The sequence below is a fragment of the Dicentrarchus labrax genome, unplaced genomic scaffold (genome assembly GCF_905237075.1).
Source record: "Dicentrarchus labrax unplaced genomic scaffold, dlabrax2021, whole genome shotgun sequence".
NCBI lineage: Eukaryota > Metazoa > Chordata > Actinopteri > Moronidae > Dicentrarchus > Dicentrarchus labrax.
The window spans coordinates 19,853,338-19,866,205 of NW_026136704.1; the positions used below are offsets into that span (position 1 = coordinate 19,853,338).

Below are 12,868 nucleotides of genomic sequence, written 5' to 3' on the forward strand. Positions count from 1 at the left end.
CCACTAGGCTACCCCCCTTGACGCACACACAAATAATACACACACTTACAGCTCATTGATTTAAGTCAATGTGAGTGTATCCTAACCTTCCGAGGACGGTGTTTGAAGTCTCTCTTACCTCCCCAGACCCGCTCCCAGAGCCAGACACAGCCTAGAGTCCTGCAAGAGTGCAGACAAACACACATACGCACACAGCAGCAGCCAGTGGTCCCATCCACACCACCCATACACACACTCCCAACAGGCTGAGAGGATGCCGCAGGCAGGGGCTACATACGCGCAAACACACACACAAACACACTTACTTTCTCTGTGTATTACCAACACTAATGAGCTGATAGATGTTCAACAGAGGCAAAGAAGCAGACAATCATTTCCTCAGAATGAGGCAAGGAGGGAAAGAAAATCAACAACAGTGAGTGCGAATGTGTGTGTTTGTGTCTAGGGTCTTGTTTTATTTTCTCTCTGCCTCACAGCCTCTAGGCTTCCAGAGGTTAAGGCTGAGCGATGGAGCAAAGCTAGCCAAACTGAGGCCTACAGGTCCTGACGAAACCCCTGTGGTGAGGCTGGGTTCTGTTTAGCTTGGGAAAACACAGTAATGAGAGGAATTACTAAACAATCACATTCACAGAAAAATATGAGAATGGGCGGATTTGGTGGGGACTGCTCTGGATAAAAATGTCAGGAAAACATTCTTTATTGAAGGTCTTACAAAAAGAAACTCCACCTCATAAAATAAGCTATTTTACAAGTGCGAACAACGGATGCTGTTGAAGTGCTTCCCCTCGCTAGCAGAGCAAAACTCCTAAATGATAATTTTATAGACAAAGACATCAAAAAAGGCTTTAATGAAAGGTAGCCAGTCATTTCATTTCTTTAACCCTAAGCTCATTATACCAACTCCAGTTTTACATGCACAGGGAAAAGATGGCTGTCTGCTACTATGAGAGGTCTGCACGCTGCCCTCTGTGCCTCCACTGCCCATCCTCTGCCCATTTCTCACTCAAATGACATAAAATTGAGTCAGATGGACCAACGCTCCTCTTGTGACCCGGCACAGACAAGGAGTTCAGCCTAATTGGACAGACCTCTCTGATTGAGGATGTGCAGCAAGGCAGCCAGCCCACGCTCTTCCACTACCTTGGTGATCGGTTATAGGGGGAAGCAAAGAGGTCGATGACGCCCGAAGGATGGGGTGAAGACTTCTCTTGAAATCAGACAAATTCTTTGACGAAGCAGTCGAGTTTGAGGAGGGTGACGGATGTAGAAAGGGAAGGGAAATTGGTGAGAGTATGCATACCTGTCGGCATTAACATTATGAGCAGACCCAAAATAAACTGGGCCCTGACTGTACTCCATCCATACTCTAACCAAATTCCTTCAAGCCTGATCAAAGCCTGAACCTCTGCAGCACTTAATGATGCCAAAACCTTTTAAAACACTGACTTGTAATTAAAAATATTTTTTAAAAACTGTCACTTTCTGTGGAGAAACAGCCATCTGTTAACTGTAGTTTCTACATTTCTGCTCATTAATTACAGGAGGGAATTGGGTCAGAACATCAGGTGAAGAATGCTGTTACATTCAAATTATACTTCTGTCAATTATCTGCCTGGGGGCAGATGTGCACTTGTTAACAAACAACAGTTTTTTTTCTCCTGCTCCGATTGACGGAAATAGCAAAAAAAAACCACTGATGAATTACAAAATGAAACCTGACCTGACTGGCGCCACAAGGAGTAAATGTGGTCCAGTTGCATGCAGGTTGAGAATCAATGCTAAGTTGTGTGCATGAGTGTTCATTAATGCATTATAATAACTGTTTTTGCCAACAGGGAAGAGACAAGTCAGGATTTTTGCTCATCTAATTTGTTCATTAAATATTTCAGTGAATCCCAAGAGATACATGGGACAACTTTTAAATAGCTCGGCTAATTAAAAAAAATATAAATTATAATTTGGTAAAAGAATATCCACATACTTGTGTTTAGGAGGAAAATAAACATACAAATACAATTACAAATTGATGTGAGACTGATCTTTATCATATTTATTGTCACAATAACCAATTAACTGGCAGCATGCCTCGGTTTCCCTCCAATCTGAGTCAGTGGTAAAACATTAACACCACATTTTGCAATTAAGAGTGCATGAAAACTAGTTAGCAAGTCAGCAGAGATAAGAAATGATCCCCAAAACTAATGGATAAATGGTTAGAGTACAGTTTCTCTATCCAAGTGAGGAAATATATTGTAACTATATCCATTTTTTTTAATAAATGATAGTGTTAAGTAATATCCAGTTTCATATCAATTAAAATGAACATATTTGAAACATGTACTGCAGTACATCTGACAGGGGCTCAGGGGGTACGTCGGACAGGGCTTGTTAAATTCTAAAAGGAAACTCTTGTTCTCTCTGTAAATACGAAGCCAAAGGATTACACAAAGCAAAGCTGACCTACTGACCCTGTACACTAGTCTGGGTAAACACACACACACACACACACACACACACACACACACACACACACACACACACACACACACACACACACACACACACACACACACACACACACACACACACACACACACACACACACACACACACCCACCCTTTGCCATCAGTGAAAGGTAACAAGATCTCTTAACAACAGCTCGTCTTTTTCAATAAATTTTGCATGAAAACATGCCGCTGGAGCACCAACTTGCCTGCTGTCATACTAGAGGAGTGTTAAATGTTTAATGACGACAACACCACACACGCGCGCACACACAGTCAGTGTCAGGGTGCCACTCTGAGGGGCCCCGCTTTCATCCTGACAGACACTATAAAGCCCCCGAGCCTCTTCTCCACCCCACCCCATCATCAACATCCCACTGCTTCGTTCCTTTCCTACCACCCAGCAAGGAAACCTGGATGTAAATGAGGTTGGAGTGTAATGCAGCGTGCGTGTATGTGAGTGTTTGTGTGTCAGTGGTAAGGATCGGGGGCTTACATAAAGATCCTACACCCATCACCATTAAGAGTAAAAGAATGGAAGAGACAGAGGAAAAAGAAGTGGCTTGTCAAAGACAGGATATACTGCAAAAAGCCTTGTTTTACATATGCCTGAAACATCTCCCCGCTTCTGCCTTTCTTCTGCTAAAGGAGGAATTGTTACCTCAACTCCTGTGGGAACATCTGGGGAATAACAGGAACATCCATGTCAGACAGCTTTTGGACGTTGATAACATCATATCAAGGTCCACAGGTAGACCACCTTAATTTGAATTTTACTTCTTCATGTTATTGTAAGCGCAGTGATAGAGTCAAATAAAGTCAAAATAAAGTAGAAAATTATCTTGTTAGACACTTTTATCATGTCAGAAAATATTCATCATTTTAAAATTAAATGCCACTAATTGAAATATAGTGCATTTTTATGTAAAAATCACATTACTTTGACTTCCTGGAGCAGAGTTTGTCTTAAGTGATTACCTAATACTGTTCCAGTGAATGTTAAATTTATGTAAAAATGTTAAAAACAAAAACAAAACAAGTATACATTTTTGAACAATCCACCCCCTCCACCTACTGCCTTTCTTTCTCTAAATGATAAGTTATGAATTACAGAAGCAAAAACCTAAAAACTGTGACAAAAAGCCTGTATGTTATCATTTTTTTGCAAGATTATTATTTGTTTTTCTAATCAAAAAGAGCAAGTTACACGTGGCAAAGTGTGTGCGTGAGTGTCTGTCACCTGGTATGATGGCAGGTCAGCACCACATGGTCTAGTCAAAATTATTCCAACATCATACCTCCACAGGTTTAAGTAAATTGGAAGGCCAGATATGACGATAGACAGTTTGAAATATATTAACACTGCCACAGGTGGAAATGCGCGCGCGCACACACACACACACACACACACACACACACACACACACACACACACACACACACACACACACACACACACACACACACACACACACACACACACACACAAAGTTAAAACGTAAATATGAGCACACACAAATGCACAAAGACAAGCTAAAGCAGGGTCAGAGATAAAGGAAGAGATTCCTATCGATGCTGAAGGATATTGAAGCCTTAATAAGAAAATAGATATAGTCTGCTGGCCTTACATTTCACTGTTAGCTTTATTTGTTTTCCTGATATTGATCTAAGAAAGGCAATATGTAATAGCTTCAAATAAACTGAGCACTTTTCCTTTAAAAGCAATTCTTTGCGTTCTGCTCACACAGAGAAATCTTGAGCCCCAAGGTATCCACTGATGACCAAAAAAACCCTCTATAAAAGGATGAAAATAAATTAGCTAAATATATGGAAACATACATGAAATAAAGCTTTTCATTACTATCAACACATCTGTTCTAGTATAATAAAATTGTGAAGCATTATTCCAAGATCATTTAGAAATTATGTAATTCTAAACAAACAAGAAAACATAGCTTGAATAATATGTAAATGCTTAACCCCTTAGTTTTAATCATGCACATGTTTTCCTCAATTATATCTACAATATGTATAGCACTTACTAAATACAAAAAATTAGCTGTGTTTAAAAAATCTCAGTTAAGATTCACTGTCAAAGGTACATTTTCTCAATAATTAGAATTGACTTCACTTAATGAGATACAGCACACACACACACACAGACACGCACACACAATTTCAAGGAAAAGTTGTTCAAGTGCTGTGACAGTTTGACAGTTTAAAAGATAGATATACTGCATTTTTGTCTTATGGCCATTGCTACAGTGATACGTTTCATCATCTGATTGCACTGTTGCATCAAGAATACATCTGAAGAATGGAGATAATTATCAGTCAGATCAAACAGTCGCAAAATTCATAAATTGCCATTTGGCTATTACTGTGTATTTCTATTAGTAAATCCAGTGAAAAGACTGTTTTCTCTCTGACAAGTTTATGAGCAATGTGCTCGAAATATTCCTTTGTTTTAAAAATAGCAGCTTAATCAATACATGGATTCACATCTCTATGTGTATATCATTAAATTCATAAGTTATTTTTTATAATATACACTTCTCAATCTATGCTCTTAATTGGAAAGTTATCTGTTAACTGACGAGGGCAAAACATATACTATACTATGAGTTTTGATACAGTTTATCTGGGGGAATCTGAAGTCCTGCAGCACAGCAGCTGGTCTGCAGCACTCATAGGATCCATAGCCTGATACACACACCTGGGCCATTCAATATGACAGACAACAACTGGGTACCGGTCATATTAGAGTGGCCTCTAATGACATTAGAGCACACCGTGCTGGGGAGGGATTGAGGGTGCTATTTTGAGGAGGCAAAGAGAGGCCCCTAAGGTAGTTAGACCTGTAGTGGAGAGTACCACTGTTTAAAGGTCCACTACCCTAAACGTGTTTCTACTGTGTATTACAGCTTTTGGATGACATAAGCTTGCAAGTGAAGATGTCATTTGCCAACATTTCTCGCCTTAATAAGGAAGTCTCATTTATTGTTTTTTTCTTGGTCATCAGAGATGCATATGATCTTGTTATGTTTCTAGACTTATTGCAGGTGGGCCCAGAGGGTGAGAAGCGGAGTTAAAGACATCAGACATCATCTGGCGACCGGAACATTCTCTAAAAACTGGATCTGTGCAGCACTCCTACCGACCATCTACTCTCATATCTCCATGACATCTTCTCTTACAAGAGGGAATTATATCACATTACAAGGCCAGTGTTGTCTAGTGTGTGATTGGAAGGGGAAATAGAGGAAGAAAGAGAATGATGGACTGATGGATGGAGGGATCAGCTGATGGATGGACAGATGGAGGAACTGGGACTGAGTTCCATATTTAAGTCTGTATTATACTGACCAAAATATTCTGTACTACTGTGGAGCCTACAGTTTAGATTGAGCAGGGCCAACCCAACCCTTGTTTGCTGCGTTTGTGTCTACCTGTACATGTATGCTTGCATGTACATTCAGCACTTACCCCTTTTTGTCTGCCTTGTCTTTACTCTTGTCCTTCTCTTTGTCTCTCCCTCTGTCCCTCTCCTTCTCTTTGTCCCTGTCCCGGTCACGGCCCTTGCGCCGGCTCCGGTCCCGCTCTCTGCTGCGACTCCTCCGGCGACTGTGGCTGCGGCTCTTTTTGCGGCTGTGGCTCCCTCGTCGACCGCGGCTGCCGCTCCTGCTGCGAGATCGTCGGTGGCGGGAATGAGACCTGGAATAGATGAAAAGGTGGCAAGATATAGTTTGTAGCTGATAAACTGATACAATAAACTAATGCTTTTTTCTCCTCTTTTTTCTTCAATGAATAAGAAGTGAGAAGCTGGTAGTCTCTCCACAATTGAGCCTTCAAATGTTATTACAGCATTAAATATCACCAACCTAGTCTAAGTATTATAATTAAGTTATATCCACTTTCTGCCTTGTCTACTTCTACTTCAGTTAATTATTGCGTGTATTTCCCAGAATGCCTTTTGATCACTCCCAGCAAATGTGGTTGAATATGTTTCACTTAGCTGTCAGTTATGCGTGTGTGTGGCAACATTGACAGAAAACAGAAATAGGAATAGTGGGAGCAATGGAGTGTGTTCCCACCAAGAAAAACACATCTTGTGGATGCATTGCAGTACTGGGGACTCAGCTCATTGCTCGTTGAGAAAAATCTACGGCTCTTCTACGATAGATTTCTGCCTGTAAGATTGTAAGACTATATTGTAAAACAGTCACAATGCACAAGAATTAGCTAATGCAAGTGATCAGTAAAACAGTAAGCAGTGCTTACATTTACATACTTTTGTATGGCTACCAAAATGTTTTTCTGCTTTGATGTTTGTTCATATGCAAATTACATAATGTTATATGTATAAAATATACTGTAACTTCATGCGAGACATGGCGAGACTTGACGTTAACACACAGAAACAATCGGAAATTTGCATCTATAAACTGAAACTCACTAGAATAAAATTTTCTAGGAGTGGACAACTTTATCCTTAGTTGGACAGACTATAATAATACAATTATATACATTCACATATGACACACACATAGAACCACGCATACACAGACACTGTAGAAATGGAGCCAATTAGAGGCAGGCTCAGAGGAAGGCCTGTCCTCTGTATTGATCCTGACACTGGCCCTCTGGTCTCACAAAGATTTACAGCGGGAGATTTACTCTGTTAGTTATGACACACAAACATAAACACAGTTACACACATATCATTTAAACACCTGCGAAAAGAGAATTGAAAGTGTAACTCATGCCCCAATGTGGTGCCATACACAGTGACACAAATTACCAAAACATCACCACTTATTTATGTGTCACTGCACATGGCTCTATTAATGCAGACAAAACCCTTCAACATGTTCTGCTCAAGTGTGCGCGTGTGCATCTTTTGTCACTGTACATGCATGTGTGTGTGTGTGGGGGGGAAGGACCGTGATTTGAAACCCCAGTAGAAATCGGCAGCTGAGATGCCGTTATATTCCATCATCTATCATTTTATTGATTTGTCTATAAAAACAGTCAAACCTGCTGTCCACGAGCTTTATTGCTTTCCCCCCTTTATTAGTTTGCAGTTTGGGACATCCAGAGCTGTCTTTCTCCCGACAGAAAACTAATCATTTTCTTCAGACGCCTGTCACCATCCTAACAGACAACACTCTGACAACTGTTGCAATCAATTAGGCTAGGGTGATCCTGATCACTGGAGAGTAGCAACAGTAGTTCAAGGTCTTAAAAAGAGTAAAAGAGAATCTCTTTTTGAAAAAAACAACAAAAAAAAAACAATTTCAAGTTCCAGAGGAGTGAATCGGCAGCGAATAAACCTATACCATAAGCCAAAGGTCAGACAATGAACAAAATCATTATCATCACTCATTTTGCACATAATGCGTAATGTTTATGAATAAGTATAAAGTTCACGATTATTCACTCAACCAAAAACGCAGAAATCACAGTTCAGAGCCTGTAGTGACGTCTTTATTGTCCAAACCCAAAAGAGATTCAACAAAGTCAAAACTAGGATAACTATTATTGATTGACACTGAGCATGTGCACCAGTGGAGACATAAATCCATTTCTGTTTAATCTATGAAATGTCAGCAAATAGTGAAAAGTGACTGCTTCCCAAAGCCCAAGATTATGTATTCAAATTGCTTCGACCAACAAAACTAAAAAAAATATTCAGTATATATTACAGATATGACAAAGAAAAACCGCAAGTTGTCACATTTAAGAAACGTTTACCAGTGAATGTTTGGATTTTTTTCTTGAAATTTAACTGGAATGGTTAAATGGATCATCAAAAATATTTGCTAGTTATTTTTCTGTTGATCCACTAATTGATTAATGAACTAATCGTTTAAACTCTAGTTACAATAATACTACAGCTATTTCAGCATCAGTCCTCTTATTTCTGCATTAATAATGACAATAATCCTTTATTAATAAGTTTTTCCACAGAAAAGCCAGTCTCAGTTGCATTCTGCATAATAGATACTAAAGCAGACACCCCAGAGTGATTATCAGAAATAATTATTATAAAAAATCAGATTCAAAGGCAGAGGTGAACGCAGTCATCAGTCACAGGACATTTGATTTAGCATGTTTGATACAGTGTTTACTAGAGCTACGATTAGGCTAGTCAGAGAATCACAGCTAATGGAAAAAAGGAAAAGAAAAACATTGGCATTTTTGGGGGTTTAGAGTCTCCAGGCGAGATAATCCATCAATGGCCCAAACAGACCTTGGAATGAGTGAATCTATGTGTTGACAATGCCTGCGTATGTTTGTAATCAACAGTACATGAGAGGGAATACAACAGAGTTGCAGTGTTCCAAGCCTAAGTCTTATATTTTCAGCCAAGCAAATTGTGGCCAGAAGCAGCAGATGCAATAAACACAATCTTTCTCTCTCTCTCTCTCTCTCTCTCTCTGTCTCTCTGTCTCGGTCTCCCCTTCTCCCTCTGATGGCAAAGAAAACAGCCCACTTCTGGGGTGTGCAGCAAATTAAATTTACTGTAGTTAATAGAGTGAGCCTATGCTGCTAAATGTCAATTTCCTGACCAAGTCCTTCCCCTTGGAGAATGATTAGCTAATTTGAGGCTGGGGATAAATGGGCTAATGCAGGACACACACAGATAAACAGCCACAGTTGGACCCCATGCCAAGCCCTTCCCCTGCTTTACATTTCATTGGCCTTATTATCTCCAGGGAAAATGGGTCCCCCTATGGCCTAAACATATTTTCATTTCTAATAAAAGGCCCTTGCTGGTCGCCCCCACGTACAACCCCCCCACACAGATGCGCTGCACCCTCACAGCCTCCTTCTTCCATTCCTCCCTCGTTTCACCGTCCAATCCATTAAATCGGAGCTCTGCAATTGGCTGGGACCATTTTCCTGGTGAATTATCAATAGAGTAATTATGCTGCATGTTGGGAGCTCGGCTGAAGCTTATCGCCACTGACCCCCCAGTGCGCGCCAGGATATGATCCCTCACCGCAGCCCATTGGGGTAATTATGTGGTCGGGTGTGAAGCTGGATGGTGTGTTACCCTTATCAGTCTGTATTCTATTTCTGTTTTCATTGAAAATTGGACATTAATGGCAGCTACGCGATACCACTAGTGTCAGATACAGGTGAACGTCTCCAATGGAATCTGACCCCGGTTAAATCATTATTCATACTACGCAGTGTAGGGACGGGGAACACGTGAACACACACACAAACACACAAAAAAGACCAATCATCCTCACTGTTCCTTTAACCTTATCTTCCTCCTATTCGAGCAGCAGTCACGGACATTCATATTGTTTCTTCTTTCTCCCCCAACCACAATCCTCTGTTGGGAAGACAAAACAAAGTTTCTGTCTGTCCGTATTGTATTTGTCCCGTGGCAAAAAACACCAACATAGCTGCTGGGTGTCAGCGAGTGATGTTCTCCGTGATGCCCCAAGCAGGGTCCCCTTCCATTAGGCCTTAGTGTGGCACAGCAGTGATTAATGGCTATGAAACTTTAACCCTATCGCATTTCAGTTGACGCTGGCGACAGTGAACCCTGTCTGACCAGAGTCTTTCTTACCGATAATAGACTAAAAGCTAGAGAAGAGTTATCATGGGACGTAGCTATACAGTTGCATTACGTTTAAAAATGACCATCTCAGTTTCCTGGTTAGATATTGTATTAATAATAGGGAATACAAATTATTGATCATAATAATGTGAGTAGGATCTTAAATTGGAAGCGTTAAACTGAAAGGTTTCTATCTTACCATAATTTTTACAATGTTCATGTACAGAGGCTGATCCACTTTCAAGTTAGTCTCCAGACCAGCGTCTGTGTCTCTAACCACTATGCAACAGTGTATTTTTTTTTCCATTTTCACTTTTTCATTAATCTTTCTGAAAAAGCTGAAATGTGACTGTGACATTATCTGTGAATATTCCATTTTAAGCTAAATGGCTGCCTACTACTTTACTTAAAGAGTTTAAAGCACTTTTTTTTAAACAAAACTATAACAAAATCATTTTGTTAACAACTACAACTTTGGTGAGTTGAAGCCATAGGTGCACTATCCCTATCATCGTTTCATCTTTTTAAATGATGAGGTAGTCTGCTTCCGCAAGCAAGTACTAGCAATAGACACCCATTAAGCTTAAAATATGGACAGGAAATTGCAGAATCATGTTTAAAGCTTTTCAGAAAGAGCAGACAGAGAGATCGTCTATGAAAAGTACAAAAAATGGACAACAAAAGCCAGTGGAACAGAGGCTAACCCAGAGGCGGTGCAGGACTGACTTACAACTATTCATTGTAATAGTAAGTATTAGTAATATCACAGTCATTAAAATCATGACATGCCTTTAAACGACATATTGTGTGAAGCTGAATAGACTAGACAGAGATGGTTCCGTATACAATTTGTTAAAAAGAATAGGTGCCATCGGGCCTAAACTGGCCTGGAAAAAGCAAAATTATAGCACTTTTCTGGTCAACTTGTTTGCGATAGTGTTTTTTTATAGGTCCAGTGTATAAAATAGGAGAATCTACTGAATATAATATTCATAGGTATGTTTTCATTAGTGTATTAACGGATGCAAAAGGCTCCCATTGAACCACAATGTTTCTACAGTAGCCCAAACCATTTGACATTTTTCGTGGGCTTCGCAGCCACCATAGTTTCTTCCCCATGCTTGGAAGGCTGACCTGAATTTAAATGTTTGCAATCTGCAACTTCACACTGAATTCTACACACTGGTCCTTTAACTACTGTGACGGAATTTAGAAAACCTAAAATTAGTTTCACATCTTTGGTATTTATTCTTTATATCTACAATGAATTTTACTAGATGGCCTTAACCAACCCACCCCACTGCTGGTACAGACCTATTCAACGATAAAACCTTAGCTTTGAGTACTCTGTGCGCGCGCACACACACACGCGCACACCAAGACTACAAAAAAGCTTGCCAGTCGACTTTTCCAAGCAACAGACAGATTGAAAAAGAAACAGGCCTATTGAAAGTGAGAAGATCCATATTTGAAGAACTTCATTAATGCGCTGTTCCCTGCCGAGTTATTTCCAGTGACAGAGCACACAGCAGCAGCTTCATGTTCAAGTTAAAAGTCACTTTTCTTTTTTTCTGCCATTTCAATGTGTCTAAAAGCACCTTGACTGAGCAATGTGCATTTCCTGCTGCCAAAAGACGTGGAAAACAGCTGTTCCTGCCTGACGCTGCCTGCTGAATGGAATGCAAATATGTTAACCATCCAGAATTTATTACTTTTGAGTGCTCTTCAAACGCAACGGCAGACACAAGTTTAATTTATGATATTCCTCTAATTATGAGAGCTGTTGAAATCATTTCCCAGGCTGCTTCCTCCTTCCAAGCAGCCACATTATCTGTTCCCTCGGTTCACAGTACATGCACACACGCAAACACACACACGGACTCAGTCATCCACCATGCACACCCACACAGAAACATAAATAACACTAACACTAACACTAACACACACACACACACACACACACACACACACACACACACACACACACACACACACACACACACACACACACACACACACACACACACACACACACACACACACACACACGCTAAATAACACACAAGGAAGCGCTGCAAAGTAACTGATTGTGAGCACAATTAACACAGCAAAGACAGAGCATGAAAGATTCACAAAAATGTTTTTTCTTCGTCCCCCTCTGCTTCATAAAAGCAATGTTTAGATTTGTCATAATCTTCAGTTTGCTTTTAATTTAGCAGTCGTCAACACAAACGTCTGCAATGCCCTGCTATGCTGTGAAGCAGAAATGAGACCCCATGCAGGCCACCCACTCACTACCCCCCCATACCCACCCAAACACACACACACACACAGTTACAGACACAAGCCACAAGGTCAAGTCATTTAGCAGAGTTCAAAGGCCTTCAAAGACCTCTCAGATCTATATGAACATACAACGGGCAGCCAACGATGAGGGAAAAGATGACTTTCTGCAGCAAGATGTGGTTTCCATGTGCGTGCACGTGTGTGTGTGTATATGTGCATTGCTGTGTGTGCGCGTCATGTGTTGATTACCCGGCGTCTTCATTGGCACATATGCCCAGTGTCACTCAGCCTCCTCATCGCAATCCTAAACTTGGCCGTCTGGTGTGCACCCGCAACCTCTGACCTCTGTGCAGCCGCAGCTCGACATGACACCCATTAGCAGCTGGAGCAGAGGGGGGGGCTCTGGCTCAGTCACTCAGCCCAGACACAAGGTCAAGTGGAGGTCACACTTAGACTAGGTGCTAACTTGCCAACTCGCTCACAGCCACTCACGCAAAT

At 40.8% G+C, this 12,868-nt stretch overlaps 1 protein-coding gene across 2 annotated transcripts in view; it reads right to left on the reverse strand.

Annotated features, from left to right (window-relative positions):
- rsrc1 (arginine/serine-rich coiled-coil 1) overlaps positions 1-12,868 on the reverse strand; it is a 112,444-nt gene that overhangs the window by 84,478 nt on the left and 15,098 nt on the right. For both annotated transcript variants that reach the window (XM_051399178.1, XM_051399180.1), the window contains exon 4: positions 5,992-6,219. In XM_051399178.1, coding sequence (XP_051255138.1) covers positions 5,992-6,219 — 228 coding nt within the window. The remainder of the gene's footprint in view (positions 1-5,991; positions 6,220-12,868) is intronic.